Source organism: Struthio camelus, chromosome 2 (genome assembly GCF_040807025.1).
Source record: "Struthio camelus isolate bStrCam1 chromosome 2, bStrCam1.hap1, whole genome shotgun sequence".
NCBI classification, from domain to species: Eukaryota; Metazoa; Chordata; class Aves; order Struthioniformes; family Struthionidae; genus Struthio; species Struthio camelus.
In genome coordinates this window covers 92,471,440-92,493,440 of record NC_090943.1, presented here as the reverse complement: position 1 = coordinate 92,493,440, position 22,001 = coordinate 92,471,440, and the positions used below count along the sequence as shown (strand labels likewise).

At 39.7% G+C, this 22,001-nt stretch overlaps 1 protein-coding gene across 1 annotated transcript in view; it reads right to left on the bottom strand.

Moving 5' to 3' along the window:
• PHLPP1 (PH domain and leucine rich repeat protein phosphatase 1) overlaps nucleotides 1–22,001 on the bottom strand; it is a 150,996-nt gene that overhangs the window by 43,212 nt on the left and 85,783 nt on the right. The window contains exons 3-4 of the mRNA XM_068931584.1: nucleotides 21,097–21,222; nucleotides 6,370–6,536 (exon numbers count right to left, since the gene is read on the bottom strand). Of these exons, the coding sequence (XP_068787685.1) occupies nucleotides 6,370–6,536; nucleotides 21,097–21,222 (293 nt within the window). The remainder of the gene's footprint in view (nucleotides 1–6,369; nucleotides 6,537–21,096; nucleotides 21,223–22,001) is intronic.

Below are 22,001 nucleotides of genomic sequence, written 5' to 3'. Positions count from 1 at the left end.
CTGAATGAAGAAGTGAAAACAGCTCTATCTGAATTTCTGTTTTCTTCCTCCACCACCCTTTCTTAAACCCCTATGGAAGAAAAAAGAGCAGACTGAGAGTTCAGTTTTGGTATCTTTATTACCCTTTGTGCCAACACACCAGAAAGTCATCCTGACATTTCTCCCCTCTCTTCTCGTTCAAAGCTACAAAAGGCACAAGAACTGTGGAAGACCACATGCCAAAATTAATTGGTAGATTGTCTTCCAAATAAATAAATAAATAGAAGAAAATAGATCGCACGGCATAAAAAGGAATAACCTTAAGCCTAGGCAGTTATTTTTCAAAATATACAAATAATCACAAACGTTAAGTCAAACAAGGACTATATCCAAACTTCAAGACAACACTACAGCCCTTATGACGAAGTTGGTAAGATGACCGTTAAGAGAGGAAAAATGTAAAAAGTACGTTTTTGTTAGCGGAAGTAACCTGAACCTACATTATTTTACTCTGCATTTCTCAATTTCTGCACAAACCTAGCGCACACTGCTTCGATACTACTTCCGGAGGAAGAACAAAATTCCTAAAAGAAAAAATGAACACGTATTCTCCTCCTCTGTCCTGAAAACTTGTATTTAAAATGCAGAAGCATAAGCTAGGGGTGGGTTACCAAACTAAAAATTATGATAGACTGTTCAGAAACGTTTCTTTCTAAAGCCGAATGTGTGTGCATATCCACAGAACAGAAAGAGTTACCAGGTCAGCCTTTCAGGGTACTGTCAACCTGTACCACATTCTTCATGCAAGAGGCTCTGCTGATAATTTCCAAATCCTCCTGGCTAAAACAAAACAAATTAACTTTTTCTTCACACCAGGAATCTGTTGTTAAGGTAAAGCAACAGCCACTGCATAACCAAGAACAGAAATGTTGTTCCATGACACTATTACATACTGTTACTAAACACACATTTAAATACATGAAAAGAAAACACTCACTTTGGAAGCCATATCAAAAAGCAATAGAGAAATAAATCAGAGTAGGCTGATATGTAATAACCAGTTTCCATAAATATATTCACTTTTTAAAGTGATATTTGCAAGAGATACTGCTGCATTTAGCTTAATAGTTCCACTAAACCGAATCCAATTAAGCATAGCAATTTCTACATTTAGACCACATTATTCTCAAAACTTGTTTTCTATGGCACACGTCTTAGTGCCATCTATTTTTTTTCCTAACACTATCCAGGACTTCACTGTTTCAGATTGTTTGAATTGGAAAATTCAATGCGTTTTAGACATTAAAGCAATTTTGCATTATGCCCATTTTATTAATTTATAGCAACTCCTGATTCTGAAAATTTTTAGAAATAACGTCCCTGCGTTTTGTAGGGTATTCATATTACGGGTACTGTCTTGAATTCTAAAAGCTATACAAATGCTATGCAGAAGACAGACTGATCATGCAGATCCTGAAAGACGCATCAACAAAAACAAACTCTTCCTTCAAACATCTTAACAAGCTGAATAAAACAAAAGCAGTAAATCTGCATAAGCATCACACCGCAAGTGTGGTCTTTAGTATAATAAACGGCAAAAGAAATTCTGAGGCTAGAGAGCTGAGGGAACCAAGTGAGCCCCGGAATACAGCAAACGCTGGAGGGAGTTTTTTGTTACCAGCGTACCTCCAGTTGCTAACGTCACGCACACGGCTCTGTCTTGCTGTTCTGCCTAGACATCTATGTTTCAGTCTCTGGCTTCAAACAAAAGAGGACAAACAAGTATAAAAGGTCCCCAGCTCTTAAAATCATCAGAGAGCTAGACAACCCTTCCGACACCTTCCCGCTCAGTGGAGCATGCAATGGCACTCCATTCCTCGCGGAAGCACACTCCGAATTTCAGCAGCTGCATTTAAATAACTGTGTCCATTTGAAAGTAAATTCTTCTCTAGGAGACCATCCTTTAAAAAAAGTGAAGCCAAGAAAGGGAGGAAACTCAGATCATCTTTGAATATGGGAATTACATGAAACACGAAGGGCACAGGTTTCCCTGAAGCATAGGACCAAGAACAGTTGGCTCAGTTGTCCTTCTCCAGTGCGCCTACTGGCAATGCCATTTAGGATCTGGCAAGGGAGATGTATATCTGTCATGTCATTAATCCAGTTGACTTTATTCACTAGCCTCAGTTTCATATATACACACTAATAGCAATAATCTCAAATAGCATTTCATTACACCTTGAGACCAGCCAACCAGCAGACTTCTTCAGACTTTAAACCCTGTTCCTATTCAATCCCTAAGGATCAAACTATGTTCGGCCCCAACTTCCAGCCAGCCTGTCTTCTCAGTGCATAATCCAATTTTAAATTACTGCTATTAGCCCAGAGGAATTTCAGCTAAGATGCCTGAGAAGAGAGACCATTTCTAAGAGGGGCTCTGCGGAGGAAAAAAAAGGTATCAACTGATTTTAAGACAAAAATCCATATAATCACTGTTAATTAACAATCACAGTCAGAACAATAACTTGATCTTCAGGTAACAAAGATGGGTAATAAGCCACAAGAAGTTTATTTTAACAATAAACAAAACGTTTGCCAATTTTATCAGTCCTGCACTTTGTGATGTGCTTGTGGTGTGCATTAAAAACCCATGTACTGACAATTTACTATTCATTGACTCTATTGTCAATAATTAACAAGCAAATAGCATTCTTGATGCAAAGAGGTTCTCTTTCTAATAGCTCTGCCTGAACAATTACATATAAATACAAAATGTGCTTAGCTCAATGAAACAGAGCAACAGTAAACGATGACGATGGTTCATTCATTTGCTTCCTCCAGTGACAGTACTCTGCAAAACTATTAAACTTTAATTTTTGTTTGCAATTCAGAACAATAGCTATAAAGTTTCACTGTAAATAACGGAAAAGAGAATAAGAGTGTGGGAACACAATATATACATAAAACTCAACTTTATGATTAAAAATCTACCAGCCAACTTTAAAAGACGGGAAATAAAATTTGTGACAACTTCAGATGAAGTGTCTTCAGCCTCTTCATCTGCAGTATAAGGATGCCGAAACAGTAAACGCTTTAAGGCAAATTCCCATTGTACGGGGATACCATTACAAAGCATGTCATCAATTTCTAGTAGTCCAACAACTAGAGAACCTCTTTTCAAGGAAAAAAATGCCTTCATCTTTAAAAAGATGGTCAGAGAGAACAAGTACCAGAATTCTGTTGTTTTCATTTCAACATAGATCGAATTTCACACTGCCTACTTTTAGAAGTAGCATGAAATATGCATTCCCTGGTAAGTGAAAAAAATACCTTCAGATATTCAGACCATCACAGAAGTTTACAGTTGCAGAGTATCTGCAGTAACAGGACTTTGAGTTTGAGTGGACAGTAAAATGAGTGAAAGCACAGCTATTATAGGGGGGAAAAAAGGCGCATTACAGCTCTCTAAACCTTCACCTACTACTAGCAATTTAGTCCCCAAGACAGGAACTTTCACTGAGCAAGACTTTTAACTACATAATTCAGGAATATTGCAAACTACATGATCCTAACAACTGAAAGAAGTAACTGCACAAGCAAAAGTAGAGATTCTTGGTTTTTCAATCCATTCCTGACTGTACCTGCCAAGTCAGTGAGTATGTCAGCATCTCATTACTATGACCAAGCTGCTTGCAAGTCTAGATGGTGGGTAACAGAAAAGCTGGCATTTTATTCTGCTTTTGATATACCTTTTGTTTTGAAATCCAACATTTGTGAGCATTTACTAAATGACCACTTAAGTAGTGATTTATTAAAAGGAACAGCTAGTATCAAGAGCTGCTGTAGAAGACAAGTTTCACTAGACTGCCTTGCAAACCAAACGTGATCAAAAATTGACCTAGGCAGGGTAGGCATACACAAATGTCAACGCATTTTTTTCAAAACATCCAAGCACAATGTTATTTTGGAGTCTTAAACACTTCTGGGCTTGTTTCACTGGGGCTGTGCCCTGAGAGCAGCTGCATTTGCTATTGAGAATTTGGTATAAAAGCCAACAGTGCTAAACCAGAACGGCAGAGATTCTATACTTGTTTTGCAGCGCTTCCGAGTGAATAGGAATGAAAAACTAAAAACAAAAAACACCACAAAACTTTCGGTTTATCCAGGTACATTCTACCTCATCTTAATGCAAAAATATCTGAAAACAGTCTTACTAAATTGAATGAAAAAATAAACAAAAAAATCCAGGCAACCAACAACTTGTGTCCCCAGAAATGACAGTTTCCCTTACTTGGCTTTTACTCTGGGATTCACGCGTAATTTCAAAAGGATACAGTGTTCCCTTTTTGCTAGATACTGTGTATTTAGCTGCTACTGATAAGCTAGATCTATAGTAGCAGTCAAGCTGGCTCAAGTGCTCTGGCAGCACAGGTGAAACTCAGTTTTCCCACTCTAAAGATGAGAAGCTAGAACTGCACTGCTTAGGACAGTAAAGCACATGGCTTGGGAGTGTACTGCAGAGAGCCAGGCTTGTTGCTTTTGCTGCTGCTAGGAGGAAAAAGGTGGGATGACGCTCTTGCCAGCCTGCAGCAATAACCATCACCTTGGACGGTCCTTTCCACTGGCAGAGCTACTGGCAGTTGCTACACCAGCAGCTTCCAGCTACTTACTGACCAGGGTGAGGCCACCTGCGCTAGTCAGAGACAAGGCTGGAAGACATCGGCAGTGGCGTCAGAGGCCAGGCAAAGGGAAGGACAGAGCCACAGGGCAGCTGTTGAGAAGACACTGCCGTGATCCACAGCACTGTGCCATGTAATCTTCCTAATCATTCATTCCCCTGCTCCAGCTTCGCAGACCTTTGGTGACTTTTTAGTAAGCTCAAACCAGTGGGACCAGAGCAGACTATCATCCCCTGGCAGAGTAGGAGTAGTTCTCAGAAGAACAAGACACTATCTGTTTTACACCACCTCAGGTATACATCACTTCTCCAGAAAAAGAAGGGAGAGTTTCATTTGGTGAATTACATGCTTTCACTATTGCACATTCAGGCCCAGGCTAGCAAGGAAAATTTTAAGCACTTTCTAACGCTGACTTTCAGTAAGGCTCTTTAGCAGTTCCTGCTACTGCATCACCAGGAGAACACTAAACAGACAATGAATGTGCCACATCATCAAGCTATTTTAAAATGCTTTCTAATTCCAGTCAGAATCAACTGTATGTACATGTACAAAATATAATAAACTATCTCCTAAGCATTTTGTGATATTTAAAAAAGGAAAAATGATTAAAAAAATGATTAAAATAAAAACATTCATTATTTGCCCATGACCTAACTTCTGCTAAAATTCCGCTTTCTATCTGGAGATATATACCAACATTCAGAGAGCATTCAGTCCAGTATTCATCTCCAGGCTGTGTTTATCTGCTCTTGGAATTACTGCCTGCTTTGTTTGTGAAGCAGACTTGCTGAGTTCGTTCATCTCCCATTATGCCAAATTTTTTGTTTTTCCAAAAGAAAATTGGAATTATGTAAAAATGCAACAGCCTGCACAATCCATCTTGTATTTTTTGGCTATTTTTCAACGAGGAAAGAATAGAAACGTGATTTAAAACCTTCCATCTGAAGGGGACCGTCCACAAATAAAATCCTGAGGTATTCTGCAATTCAGTCACCACTGAAATTAAAATCACAGTTGTACATTCAGTATGGAAACATTCATCTTTTTGAATACAAAAAGCCTGCTGATTCCACCATTCTGGGACACAAACATTAAATCATTCAGATCACTGATAACTGCCACTGTCTATCCATTTGCTACATTCTTGGAGGAGAAGAGACTGCAGTGAAAAAGGCAACCACGTAACAATCAAAATCAGATAAAAAACAGAAGGCCACAGTTACTAGGAAAGTAGAGTGAGGGTGGGTTAGAGGAGAAAGTAGACAGACATTAGGCAGAATTTATGAAATGAGGGCTTGCTTTGTTTAGGGGAAAAGATAAAGCCCTAAGCGAAGCCCCCACAGTATTCTCCTTATGTAGAAGGCATCCCTTTGATAGCCAGGTCACAAACACAAATTCAGATACTCATGTGAGTAACAGATTAAAGAAACACAGTCTGGCTTCAGTAGTTAGGTGGAAAACAATTCATTTTGAAAACTGCATTTTGGATTGAAAATAGCCTTCTATTTAGAAGACAAATACCAGTATTTTTGTAGCACACAGAGTTAGCTCATTTCTCAAAAGTTTAACAGCCTGCTCATTGCTCCACAAGAGAAGGCATTAAGTTTTAAACTAAGGTCACTTTAGCAAAGCTCCTGCAGATCAAAGGTCTCTAGAAGCCAGACTGTAGAGGAAGAAGAGAAGACAAGAACTAGAGCCATATTGACTTTACCTTTGTAATTCACTAAGCGCTCGACTTGTGGATGGGCTAGGGTTTAGCCTCAGAAAGTTCTGCTTTAAATTGAGATGAGTGAGGTCTTGGCTATAAAACAGGTTGGCAGGCAGATGCTCCAGGCTGCAGCATGAAAGATCCACTGAGCTTATACGCTGTGATGCAACCTAGAAATCAAGCAAATCAACATGTTAATAGCGCAATAAAAGAAAAACATTTCCTTCATCCTTACTAGCACAAGATAAAACTTTTCTTAACCACAGCAGAAGTCAACATCAGCATGTGAGGCTGATCCAACGCAGTTCACATCATCACTGCAATTTACTACACAACAACTTCTTCTGCTTTGTGCTAAAACTAGGTCCACTGATGGCTAGCAGAGGGAAAGTTGAAAGGTTTGTCAATCTAATTTGTGAAATGAATTAGTTGCCATCGATTAAGTTATGTGATACTCTATAGCTAGAAAAAAACGATAAGGCATTTGACATTAACCTTTCTGTTAGTGAGCAACAGCAACAAAAAGGCAGAGCAGAAGTCCTCTGTATTGCTGCATGACTGGTGAATATACCAAGGCAAAAACGAGTGGAGGTGAGTCACAACCCTAGCTCAGATTCAAGGATCAAAAGAATGTATTAAATGACAGAAAACAAGTTATTCCATTTATATCTTGGGGGGGGGGGGGGAGACAGTGCCACTGTAGCAGCAGCAAAGCGCTAAGCACTTAGTTTTTCTCACCATGAATTTAAAAAATGGCCAAGAATAACCAGTAAAAACACAGTGAAAACAAAACTGAGATTTGGGGTTTAACCTTGTTCTCCAGAAAGCAGGAGATGAGACAAACACAGTCTACAGTGGCTGAAGAAATCAGACCTAGCATTATATAGAGGTAGCTCTGTTTCACAAAGACCTGCAGGCAATAAATTTAAGTAACAGCAACTTCTGTTCCTTGCCAAATCTCTACGACCGTGCTGAGGGAATGAACTACATCCTGCTGCTCTTTATTTTTATTACTCATTTTTACAAAAGCACTGCGATGCAGAATGGTTCCTTATATTTTCTATCCAATACTATTAAAAAAAATGCTTTCATGAAATTTTATTTAAAAAGTCATGGAGATACCTGCAATATAAAAGCATGGTCATGGTGTAATGTAACACAGTGACGGGAGCAGGCAAGGAGGAAGGGTCAAACATCAGCTCTGCAGAAGATGAGGTGTTTTGGAGTGGACCTCGTCTAGCTCTAGATGGGGAAGTAAAGAGCTGTGCCCCCCCACTCAGGCTTGCCGGGCAGCACAAACAGTACGCGAGCAGTTGCAAGTTCTGGCAGCTGCTCCTTGGCACAGGAGCGGTCGCTTTGCTTGGTCCCTGGCATGGTTAGTGGCCTCCCGTGTAAAGATGCAGCATGCACAAACACCACATCTAAGGGATGAAGGAAAAAAACCTCACACCAGCACACAGGTGACGGCTTATTAGAACTTCTGAACTCCAATCAAGGAGTTATCACCTAATCTTCCAGGCAGAAATATGGCCCTTTTCGTAGGGAGCCCTGAACACGGACATAGATCATTTTTTGCTGCCGTAAGCCAAGGAGCTTGACACTGAAAGGAACGCCAGTGGATTTTTTTTTCCCCCTCCCTCTCCTCTCCCCTTTTCTCCCTCCCCAAGTGCAAGCTACCCAGGCCTCAGGATAAGTGGTCTCTTTTGTAAACACACAGACATAAGCTTCAAGAGGCACAGACGGTGCAGTGTTTTTCTCTAATGAGACCGTTAATAATCCAGCCCTTCCACAGCCATTAAAATGCTCGAATTTTGGTTACTCAATTAGTTCACTCCTTTTGTTATTGTGGCTACTGTTTTTCTTCCCCTTGTAGTACTGGACAAAAACTGCTCACAGGCTATTCTCAGCAGCGGTTCTGAAAGCCAGGTAATCAGTCTATTTATGGTGCCAGAACCTGCCCAGTACGATACACTTATCACACAGAAAACACAACAGATGAAAGAGTTGACACTTGTTAAATTAAAAAAGAAGAATGTGTAATGTCAGGTGTAAAGCTCACATACTTTGCTGTTCAACTCCTTGCTCGGAATGCAATCCAAATAGTGATAAGCAACCCAGCAGTGCTTAACGCTGCATGTCACCCCAAATCATTGAAACTACCAGAACTGATGATTCTGAGCGTGAAACACAATCATGCGGCTAACTAATTCAAATTTTAATCTGGTCTCAAAAAAAGGATGGAGCTGCTTCCTTAAAATTATCAAGTTGTGTAGAAAAAATTAATTAACGGTAATTTTCTTTTGCAGGTTGTGTGTCATGGTATTTTTTTTAAAAGGAATCATTTTGTTACAGGAAGAATTCTATTAAGATTTTTACGCAATTGACAGATATTTAATGATGCGTCTACCACAGAGATAACTGCAAGAGGTTAACACCATATATTTTAAAAATGGGTTAGTTCTGGAGCCAGCTATAATTTTATTTAAATCTTTTTTTTTCTTCCTTTTTTTAAGCAAAACAGTACTCTAACAATTAGTTTCTGAATCCTACAGGAAATACTCATATAAACAAATAGAGCTATTCTCATGGGTGGACATAAAGCCTTTTCTCTTTTCACTGCTTGATACTGTTCTGTATCAAATTCCTAGAGAATAGAGGAACAAAGATGAACAACAAAGAGGAGAGACAAAGAACAACAACAATAACAATACTCACTTTGGTTGACCAGAAACTTTCATCAGTTGCTTTGCAGTATTAAAACTCAAACGATACTGTTCTCAAATTGAGCAATGAAGGGATATGTCAATCTTGCATTTCAATTGATCTACATGCAGTAAGGACTTGGGCACATCTGCTTATTTCTTTATTTGCTCTTCTTTATTAGGAGCAAAGCATTTTTCTAAAACATGATACAGCTTTTAATAAAGCATTGGGTTTCCTGGATTCAATGTGGGGAAACACTGCACAGATAGACTGATAATGGATGCGATTAGAAGACCCCTGACACTCAAAGAATAAAAAAAGTCCTGAGGAAAGGACATATCTGCAGAAAGTAGGCCTCCCACTAAAAGAAAAATTAAGATGCTCCACTGTAAGTAAACGTCTCAACAGATTATCCGTGCTGGGTTCAACAGACCTGTGTTTCATCAAAAAAAACTGAAGAGTCAGTGTGGGCAGCAATGCTAGCTAGAATCGAGGGAAACACTTCCTAGATATATGTGGAATCAGCATCAAACTCATTGGGGCTTCCCCTCCACTCCCCTCTTCTCCTCTCCCCCCGTTTGGAAGACTTTCCATTGTACTTTTATTTTTATGTACATATAAAAGAAAGAACTGCAAGTGCATGCACGTCTCTGTCTGTGCACTTAACGCCAACACAAGCAGCATAGTTCCTGAATCCCCAAGCAGAAAGAAGCCCCTGCCCAGACCAATCTCTCTGCAACGTCATCTAATCGTGCTGAACACATCCTCAGTGCTTGTTCTCACGCAGAATCCCTGTCGCATTTCTTGTATTAATAAAATGGGGAAAAAGGCTGGGGGAAACGAAACCCTTGAAAGATGGTGCCTGATACCATCTCACATACTGTAGCAGTGCAGAGAATGTGTTGCACAGTCAAAGTCTGGCTTTGCCAGAGAGGCAAGACTCGCAACAGTCCCACAACAGCGTTGCTCTAACACATAGCATGATTTGTACTTTTGAAGTACCAGTCTTCAGTTTTTTGGTTTTTTGGTCTTTTTTAAACCAAAAATACAAAAAAAGACGACTAAATGTTTGGCTAAGCTCCACTTCCTGAATCTAATTAAAAAAAAAAAAAAAGATCATTTATTTTATTGCTAAGTCTCCTACTGCAATATTAGTGAAGCAGTAACACAGCAAGGCCAAATACAACTTTATATATCAAAACGGTAAAGTCCAATGGAAGAGTTCCGTCAGTTCATGTAGGAAACTCAGTTATGCAGGCCAGGTCTACAGTATTTTAAGGATTTTTTTTTGTTTGTTTCCATTTGAGTACAGCATACTGAAGTGCAGCTTCTAAGAAGTGGAATACAACTACAGCACGTGTACTACAAAAAGCCTTGTATCTTTCCACTGCAAATATCAAAAAGCTGCTAACGCTTTTAATTTTTCCCCCAATAGCAATAAAATGCAAATACCACCATAAGCAGCAGCGCCAGAAAACTTCCCCTCCCTCAGGCAGTAAAAATTCTGTTACTCCCCACCTAAGATCTGCACACTTGAAAAAGAATTAGGACTCTCTCGAATACGAAAATTCATTTTTAAACATTATTTGTCCCATGATAATCCTTACAAGTATAAACAAGGATTCACAAAAGCCAGTGGTGTCGTTTAAAAAAAAAAAAAAGGGGGGAGGGGGAAGGAACCCTTTTTTTTTAATTTAAAGAAAATAATATTTCATGATCGGTTAAAAATGTAGCATGGGTTCACATTAAGTCTTTAGCAGCTGCCAATAAAAATTAAGGAAAATGTTTCTATCAACAGATATTCTTGCCTCTTCTTGCTACAGAGAGCTAAAAACTATTTTGTTTTGTCCAACAGAATAATGCCACCTCTGTCACAGAGCTATGCTGCAAGACTGATGACTGCCTTTGTTTGAAAGCCTTGGCTATACTACAAAAATGATCTGTTGCTGACAATGGATGTCAGCAATGGACACAGCTGAACCCAGCTGTATGGACAAACACAGGCCTTGTTTACACAAGAACATCTTTCCTATGACCTGTGGTGTGAATTTAAACCCATGTAATTATGTCTTCTTCCTGTTTACCCTCATCCCATTCCCTATAGCTCTATTCAGATAAGAGATTACTATTTAAGGCTTCAACAGAAGACAATTAGAATAACGAAGCAGCCCACAATGTAAAAGCAGCCAAATTCTCAGTCTGTTAGAATTGAACTGATGATGTTAAATTACACCTGCTGTAGAAAGGCTAATACGAAAGTATTATAATTTGCTCCTTCTCTAGGATTTGTATTTAAGCAGGGTGGTAATCATCACGCCCCTCCACGCATGCCAAAGGCTCCACTAAACAGCCATACCGAACACTCCAAACGTCTACGCAAAGCACCTAGAGCAAACAAGTTCTCCTCAAAACTAACCTTGCTACAAATCCTAGCCCTCTTTTCTATTCAAATGCCAAAGCCCCACGCAGCAGAGCAGCCCACTGGCTTGAATTTCGCAGCAAGGCAACAGACCTGAGCCCTAATCCACGTTCAAACACTCACTCGGGAAATAGTTAGGTGGGTAAACAAGCTAATGCCAAAAAACCTTAACGAAAGTGGGAGAAATGAGAAATAAAACAAGCAGGCTTCATTTTTGTTGCTCTGAAGCAGTAGTAGCTTTTCATTTTAAAATGAAAACTTTTAAAATGGGTCCAGTGCAAAGGGTGAGAAGGTAACAGTTTTTCTCATCTCTCCTTTTTATTTTCTTTTAAACGTTATATTAAAAGCATATCAACTCAAGTTAAGGGGCTCGAAAAGAGAATATAAAACTTGGCAGAGACTCGAAAACATGCTAGCAAAATTCACAAAACCAACAGGCAATCAGACAGGTATGAGCAGTAATTGCTTACTGAGACAAACGGCAACAGCACGTGCTGGTGCGACACCGTCCTCGGGGCACACGCTTCTCACCCTCTCTCTGCAGGCGAGACCTGGCAGGTTACGCAATCACGCGGCCAAAACATTCCAGTACAAAAACATCACGGCAATGTGATTAGGGGATACAAAAATTATTTAACTTGTCCTTGCTCTCCTCAGCTCTGCCCAGAGACTTGCGTAGCTTGCAGAAATAGCTCGTTTTCACTCTTGGCTTTTAGGCAGAGCTATAGCAATGTAACCGATAGCAGCAGTAACAAATGGGGCAGCAGGTACAGAAACATACAAAGACAATGAAGCAGAAGTCACGCACCCCTACCCTTTGCGGTCGAAATCCAAAAGGAATTCCCACAGTTATGCAAGTCAAGGTCGCACACTTAGTGTCAAAATATTGAAAGTAAGAATTTGTCAAAAGGATGGCATTAGTCATCTACCACCTGGAAATGTTTGGAACTATCCAGAAGAAGTTAGTCCAGAATGAGAGTACTGTTTGCTTGCTCACAAGGAGGAGAGCTCATCTTTAAGAGACTAGATAGTGCTATCAATATGACAACTGCTCTCACACAGGGAGTGATCTCAATATTGTTACCTCGGTGGTAGTCACCTCAGGATGTTCACACTGATAAGATCACTGCAAGGACAAGCCTTAAGATATAACTTTGAGTTAATGGACAGTAATTAGCCGTAGCATTAAGCTACTTATAATTCAGGCATGTGAACCTCCATTTGGTGGGAGCAGGTAACATCCTTAAAACAGCTTGACTGAAAATAATCAATCTGTTATTCACTCCAGTAGATGTTGCCAAACAGGTGGCAGTCTCTCAAAAATTGAGAAATACCTCCTTTTTTCATATAACTTCTGGTATACTTAAGATGGCAAACAGTTGTACTGCCACTAAGCGTACGTTACAATGAACAGCCCTCCAGCAAAGATTTTCTTTCAGTGTTTGCTACAGATTTCAGATTCTTGCCCATGAGATCATCAGCCCCTCCAGCAGCTCTTCCTTGCCTGAGTCTCCCCAGTCCCACAAGGGGAGGTTTTCGGGGTTTTTTTTGTTTTGGTTTGGTTTTAAGGAAAAAGTACTGCTAGGTCTCCAATTTCTGACCCAAGTTCTCCCACACAGCTGCACACTCTGCATTACATAGAGTAATCCTGCAAGAAGCAGCTTTTTCCATGTCATGATTTTACGGCAACTGAGAAGGGCCTTCTGACCCATGTATTCTACAATACAAACAACAAATATCGTTCTACTGGCCTGGGGTCTAAAGCTGGTCACCAGCCCTGTTTCCCTCTTCTCCCCAGAGACCCTCCTCTCGCTCCACTGATTACAGAAAGAGTCTAAGGAGACCAAACCTCCCTAAAATTATTTTTTGCTAATATTTCCTCTTCTTTCCTTCCTCCCTGCTAGACTTTTGTTGGAAAGGATCCCAGTGTTTCGGCCAACGTCAAGACTGAATCAGTTATCCGCTTGTACGGATATTGAAGTACTGTGCAATGTATCAGTCCTTGCAACTTCCTACGGTCTTGTGGGATCTCCTCAATGCAGACACTTAGTTCCCCTGAGCTGCACCATGAGCAAAGTTGTATTGCCCCACTTACTCCCACCCTCTACCACCAGAGATAACTGAAAACACTTTGGGACCCTCTGGAAATGAATACATTTTAAAAGGCAACATCTGCAACATCTCACTGAGTTCTTAGCTGTAAGCCACGGTTAAGCTATCTTGTATTTATGCGAGAACTGCATAAATTCAGCTTCAGTGTCAGAACCTGACTTAAAGGCTTCACATGATGTTACTGGAAAGCTATTCCAGATACCTAGGGCAATACCTAGTTTTCACGTTCTCACTCCTGGCTGCAACTCTTCAATAACTGCTGCCATTAGCTAGTAATAAAGTAAATCCAAATCAAGGATCACAGACTAACTAAACTTCATTGAGGGGGGAAAAAAAAAAAAACTAAAATAGTGAACTAATAGCTGGGCTAGAACAGAAATTAAAAGAAAAGCTTTAAGCTGCTAATTACACAATTTGGAGTCAGCCGAGTTACTTCAACATGGACAAATAACCAGATGAATTAAAGCACAAAGCTTCACTGATGAACTATTAGGAGAAACGCTATAAAGAAACACTCAGTAGACAGAGGTTCATTTCCAAAACGTCAATTAACCTCTAACAACGAAAGGCACAAGTTTTGCAGAGAGAGAGAAGAGGAGGAACGCTTTCAAGTGTTACATTCAAAAGAGAAACAAAACCAGTCTCAAGTTTGCTTTGCCCATTCTTCTGTTCTCAGACTCGAGTTGACGAGGAGCCACCCATACCAAGAATGCCAGATATCGTTGCACAGTAAAAGGGTCCCAAACATTAAAGATTTTGCAAATGTGCAAAAAAGGAAGTCAAGTTCTGCACGGAAACTAGAGGTTTCATTCATTAGAGTACTTGCAATCATTGCTAAAAGGAAGCTGTGGTTTATTTGTAGGGATCTACTTTTAGAGAAGCATTATCTCAATATTGTCTGTTTGGGGTATCAGAGGAAAAAATGGTTTCCTCCTACTAAATTTAAAGCTACCAAATTTCCCATAAGTAATGACCAGCTCAAAAAAATCTTGAAAAATGAGAAAACCTTTCAGGGTTCTTTCCTCCACTAGAGGATGAAGCAACGGTTACAAAACAGGCTAACAATGTTTAGCCTGAACTTGAAGAAACCTAGATATTTGTCATTCTCAAAGAAAACAAGTTCTTTGTGGAGCCTTGGACTTGATTAAAGGCTATTTTCAAAGGATGCCAACCCATGCTGGCATTACACTAAACTCATTTCTAAGTCAAACTAGCATATGGACTCATTATCAAGCCTCCAAACCCTACCGACGCAGGAACCAAACCAGCTAGCGCAGAGTCACCCTCCCAGTGATCAGCATGTCCCTGTCCTCCCACCTGCCCCAACACACATGTAAAAACAGAGTAGCCCAGAGTTCAAACAAGCAGAGTAAGACCACAAGTTCTGAGAAGACATCAGATATTAATCACTGCAACACATCCAGTCTGTTTGCTGCATACAACAGTTTTCTGTAGAACTCTGCAGGTAAAAGAAAAATAAGTATTACAAATTCAGATCCAATGGAAATTAAGGTAAAGTTTTCTATGCTTTCCCTCTGGAAGAGGGATATACATTGCTTAGGAGACCAAACTGAAACCAGGAGAGAAGAGAAAGCATCTAGTGCCTCTAAGAAGGTAGGAAGAAGGTACTATAACAAATAACAGCTTGGAACAAACCGTTTTATGTTTGCATTTGATTTTCCCTCCCTTGGCAGTAGCTCTGCGCTGTCAGCAAGGCTTTGAGAAGGGGGAGGGGAAGTGTTCAGACCTGGTCCTAGTCAGGAAGCATTAGTACAGCCTGTCCTTAACATCTCCAGAGAAAACCGAAGTTTGCTGATAAAATTCCCTACAAGCATAAATTTTGTAGGAATGGTACAGCTCATTATAGTATCTAGAAATACATATGAAACAAAGTTCATCAGATAGTGGGCAAGCCAAGCAGGTACAAAGTACGGCTAACGTATCCATAAGACTACGGGCTTCAAGCCTCCTTTACAGGCTGAAGATCATATTTTGTATTAGAAAGCTCTGCAAAGCAAAAGTTTTCCACATTTAAGTCTGAATCTGCATTTTAGTCTTTCTGCTGGCTGACCGGGCCTAGTATGAGTCATACATTAGTATCTAACAGTATCTGCAAAAAAGATTGAGCTGTACACACCAATGGATATGGTTTATAACACGTAACTGTAACTAATGAGCAGAATCTTCTGTCCTGAAGGAAAAGGCAATCCCACTGTTGAGTACCTTCAGCTACCTCAGAGGCAGATGAAGCACAACTGACAAGCAGGTACTACTTTAATCAGTAACATTCAACAGATTTCTTTGCACCTCAGCACCATTCCTGTGAATTACACAAGCTGATGAGCTTCGTCTCCTATTTCGCAATCAAGCTTAAGAACTCTTTTTTTAGATTCTGTGGAGTTTCTCACGTATATAAGTATGCTCTGTAACTCCAAGCAAGTGTGCTCGGACTGCAGAATTCAGACTGTTTTTCCTCAGTAGAAATAAAACCTTATTATTAGAGGCCTTCATCACTTTCCTCCTCTTCACGCTATTCAGACTCACACCACACAGCATATTCTCCAAACATAATCCTGAAACTGCTGTATTAAAGAGAACTGGAAGAATGATTGAGGCAGCCAGTCAGAACTAGGAAACTTAAAAAGAAAAGAAAAAAAAGTTCTGTATTGCTTCTTCAGATACGCCTCTACATAAATTCAAGGAAGAAGGAGCATACTGGTGCAGAGGCTCATGCACTACCCAATTGTGTAACATAAACTAAAGTTGTTACTATTTTCCACTAGCTCCGCAATGCGAGCGGTTATAAACAGAGTGCTCTGCTCTGATGACAAAGGAATAAAACCAGTGCAGCAGCATGCCCATCACCCTTGAAATTGATATTCTTGCTATTGTAGCATACTTACATCACAATTTATCCTTTTTAATAGCAGGCTATGATTGTCTGAACACCATGCACGTTTTCTACTGCAGATTTCAAGGCAAAGGTGACTGAAACAGGAAAGGGAAAACAAAAGCATACGGAAGAAAATGACGAAGTTTGGTAGTTTTTCCACCAAGGACACTTCTTGGATGTTCCTCATATTTTATACGGGAGGAGTTTCTTTTTTTGTGCATAGGTGTAAACCCACCCAGGCATTCAAGTCCCATACAACAGTTTATTCCCCCCTAAACACGCTGTTGCTACAGGTAACAGCTGTGCAATGCAGTCTGGGAAGTGGCTGATAGTGGCCTACTTTTTTATATCTATATAGATATAGATATATATGTATGGGTGTGTGTGTATATATATATATAATATGTGTGTGTGTGTACACACTTATACACACACAGAGATGTACACCTGTGCACCTGCATCTGTACATAGTATGGTCATGCACAGACAGCTTACGTGAGGTAGTTGTGTATTATTTAGTCCTTGTGTCTCATTACCTCTTCCTCTACCTGCCCCATTGAACTGAGAACACTAAAGGAAATTATTATTGCAATAAGCTGTCAACGCAGTTCCTGCTCTTCCAAACCAGATACGGGAGAAGAGCTGTGGGGTCAGATAACCCAACTCAGAGTGCCCAATGACACATGCTATTTCCAAGAAGATAAAATTCTGTAATATACCCCTATTTAAGCTATGCAGTACTTAATTTCTGAGACAGGCATTGATGGCTCATTTTAACTGTATGCCTTGAAGCATGGAGGACTGATAACCCTTTTATTATGCTAGCTAAACCGTACACGTCATTAGTGATGTTGTAGCCAGCATTTACATAGCAATTTCACGTCTGCCAAAATGTTAAACTCAGTTTGGCTGTTAGAAGTGTCAAGCACGTGGAAGACACCATCACACCCCAAACACAAGTCTCATGACAGCAGTTCCACCACTCAGTTACATTTTATACATAAAAACTCTCTCTCTAGCTACATTAAGGGTGTACCCTTTAGTTCTGCTAAATCATCCACCTTTCCAAAATTTTGGAAGTGGCAAAGGAAGAAAGCCCTCTTCACCGCCCCTTCACCAGTAACTGCATGTTTTTCTTTGTCCTGCTGCAGTTTACATTCAAGTAGTCAGTGGCAGCAGTTCAGGATCCCTCTGCAAGTGGCTGTGCAAGCTCCAGCACCATCGTGCCAACTTCACACAGGTGAAGTTCTGTAACGCCATAAAACATCCCTTTCTCTCCCCCTCCACTCCCCCTCCCTCTGATTGCATAAGCTTATTTTCAGCATTTGGCAACAGAACGAATGTATTAGATCACAAAGGACCAAATTTGTTGTTGTTGTTCTCCTTTGAGCTTCCTTAATTATGTCTCCAGTATTTCAAAAATTAAAGGAAAAAAAAAAAGCACGGTGGTGTAGAAAACTATCCATATTAACGAATAAGCGACATTTCCAGCTTTTCATAATATTCTGTCTGAGGCTAAATGAGCATAACTAAAACTGACCTATTTGAAATAAGTATGTCACCAAGTTCGACATCTAGGTCAGCATTTGTGCAATAATTCCAGTCAGTCCTGAAAGTGAGTTCTGCTCACCTCAAGACACACAGAAATATAAGAAAATCAAACCAAAAACCTATTCATCACCCCCTCCAACAAATCTATGAGGGCAGTGCTTGACAGCTGTCTTGTCCAAGATACACTTGACTGTTAGAATGAAACAGATTATACAAAAGATGTTCACTTCTAATGCAACTGAGCCCAAGTCCTCGCAAACTTGAATTAAAATCTTTTCTCTAGCATACGTTTATTTTATTGTAGATGTGATGCGTTGGATTTGTCTCATGTCCGGAACACTACTGAAAAAGCTGTCACTGCCGGTATTCTGTGGGGAGAAAGAGTGCAGAGCAAGCATTCTTTGCAAAGTCCCCTTTCAAGATCAAGCTTGCTATTTAAAAGCTAAAATAACATCATTTTCTAGCTCTTTTGAAGTATACACAAGACAGACGCAACAAATTTGAAACTTTCCGTTGAAAATTGAAGTGAGAAATTGTAATGAAATATTTCACCAGTGGTCTCCTCCCAAGTTAAAATTTTTATTAAAACTTGCATTACACTTGTAAGTAGCTGAAACCTATTTGCAGGAGTGTATGTCAAGAGCACGAAGGACTACAGAAACCAAACCACCACTGAGTTAGCATGACCGTTAGTGTCAAAACAAACGCTATTACATAACAACTAGGTTCAGAAAGAGTTAGATGTTATTCACCATAACTCAGAAAGGTGACAGCATTATACGCCTTACCATTAAAATATACACAACCATTAAAAAAGTATCTGCAAGGAACACGTGACCAAGCCTGTAACAAACAATCAGAAGTTCCAAGTTGGAGAGACATAACACCTTCCGTCCTAAATTTGCTAACCAGTAGGCCTAAACACTTTATATAGCAATTTCTTGGTTAGCAAGAGTATTTAAACTTTTTTGAACTGGAGTAGCTTCCAAGTGTGCAAAATCTGTGGCAAACTACTTTAAAGAAAGCGTTGTTTCTTTCCTGCATGAGAACTCTATGTGATCTACTGAGCTGATACTGAAGTGTTCTATCATTTATTTGCACAGGTATACCATGAACAACTCATCTTAAGCAGTTGGACATGGACAGCATCTGCTGGAGGAAACCTCAGTTGCTGCAGCACTGCTAGTTTCTCTGTTTCTATCTCTAGAAACAGCGTAACCGCACAGTGCTTCCCACACAACTGCCTTGCATACAATCATGCCTGTATCTGTCTTTCAGTCTAAGGATAGAAGACCTAAATGAAATGTTAAAGCAACAACTTGAAGTGGAAACGTAGTCTTCAAAACCTATGAATCCATAAAACTCAACCTCAGTCTCTGTACTACAAGAACAGAGTAGAGTGGTAGGGAGACGGGGAAAATTAAATATTATTTCTTCCTTGAAGCATATTTCACCAAAAACAAGCACAGCAAGTTTCCTCAGTTCTCACAGTCTGAAAACACATTTTAAACTATGCAGTTTCTTTCTCCTCTTACATAAGAAAGATGGAAGGATATCATGACTACATGGGGATGTGTTCTCATGCTGGCCATCTTCCCAACGCTGTTAGTCATTTGGGTGAACCAGCGAGAAAGAGAGAAGCACAGCGTGGCACAGAAGAAGTTTATGCTGCCAGTAATTCAGAGGGACTTTCTGACCATTTATCTCTACTTCTGAAGTTCATTGTTTCACACTGTTTTTCTCACTCATTAGATTTGTCTTTCATTCATTCAGTGCGAAAGCCTCTCAAAACGAAAGGACGCTGCTCTCCCAGAGAGCGCCACAAAGCAACAAGAACTCAAAATCTGACAGACCATACCTTACAATTTCATAAAACATGCATTTGGGATTTTTGCCTAGAGACTTAGCACACCCAAGTAGGGATGCCAGAACAGCGTATTTAAAAAGAATTTTAAAACTTCTTACTAGAGAAAATGTAAAGGACATTTAAAATGATGCGTACATTGGGAGGTTGCAGTAGTTATTGCTCAAAGAAAGTTTGACATAATAGCCAAATCTGGCAACAGATAGACATAACATTACTGCAACGTAAAAAAGACGGTCACTGAAAGATCATATATATCTTTAAGTAACACTACATAAAGCAAGTTGCTTTAATATAGCAAAGAGCATGAACAGATAGCCCTTTCAAGTGCAGAACCAATGCAGTTTAGGCACAGCAGATAACCAAAGAGAAAGTGCTACCAGCACAACAGAAGCTTTATGGTTAAAATAAATTAATTAATTAAACAAAAAAAAAATCAGGAGTTCAAGAAACACAATTACAAGATGCTTTAGATATCATGAAAATTTATCATGAAAGGTAGGAAGGATGAAAAGGTAAAAGAATTGCGAAAACAACCTTTAAACAACACAAAATGGAACTGAAAAGTCAAACGAACATAATGGAGGACATAAATTCTCATGGAAAAGCCTGCTTTAAACACAGCATAAAATTTAGTTTAGAAAAGCTTTACTAATTAATATAAGAGGTGGGTTAAAAAAATCAGTTATGAAACTAACTCAGCAACATTTCCAACAGAAAAAAAATCGCTTATTCTAACAATTTAAGCTTTGGGCTCTGTGTAGGAGATTAATTAAAAAATTCTGATGCTAGTTCAGGTTTTATTTATACTGAAACAAAGCTTTTTATACTGAAATTTTGACAATTATATTTCCCTCCATCTCTGTTCTAATGATCTCGCTCCATCCGTCCAGCTGGATCAAGATGAGAGAAGGGAGAAAAACTCTAACACAGAACTTTGCTTACACAACAACAGCAGGAATAAGTCTCAGTATCAACACAGAAAAATTCACCTCACCACCGCCTATTACCAAGAGCTCCCAAACAGAGTCCTTTTGTGCACCACTGTTAAGAGCAGCAGCAGCTCTTGACCATGCAAGCCGAGAAGAGGGACTACAGCACTCTGCCAAGGACAGACCTGGGGGAAATGCACAGAACACCCCATCCCACTGCAAGAGAGAATAGGTCAGGAATTAGCATTCTGCTCACCTTCGATGCTTGTCGAAGCCATCGCAAGTATTCAGTGAAGTTATCAAAACAAATGTAATAAGTCTGGCTTTGAGGTCCAGAGGAGCTAAATGCTAAACAGTGCTGGTGCTTTTTGACTTCTTCCACCTGCAGTAAAGACACAAAATAGTTAGTGAACAAGAATCAAAACCTCTCTGCACAACTCCCCAGGGCAAAGTTAAAGTGTGCCCAGGAGGAGCTCTTCAAAAAGAGTTGTATTAACCCTCCCAAGTATTCCAGCTGAGTGTCAAATATTCATCAGATCTACATAAGCAAGGACTCAGAACAACTGAAAGGAGTTTAACAGAACCTTCAAGCCTGCTCAACTCTATTTTCCAGAACACAGGAAAATCCAAAAAATGACATAGGCTTTATGGTGGAAAACAAACAAACAAACAAAAAAACCTCAAACCCCATCTCTTAGCCACGTGACTTAAACCTCATGTCACATGAACACGAATGCAAACCTGAGGTGCTGCAGGCAGAGAACGATTTGGCAAGAATTCTAGTTTTGAGTTGGTAGTTGTTGGTAAGACTGAAATAAAAAGAAAATACATATGTTGCTGTTTTCAATGTTTAGGGCTCTCTGGGGTTTTTCTCCTTGCAACTTGGTCTTATTGTTAAAAATTGTTATTCCAGGTATTTGCAACCTTCTTTTTGCTCACTATCTTTACTAAAGTATGCAAGACATAAAGAGACTTCCAGGTTTGATGAAGGAACCAAAGAAGGAAAACACCAAGAATGTTAACATTGTACGAGAGGCTGAGCACCATAGAAGGCTTCCTAGGGAGAGACATTTAAAGCTGTCTTTAAACAACCTACAGGAGCACAGTTTATACTCCTGACTAGCAGTACACCATTAAAAACTGGCTCAACAAAATGCTTCT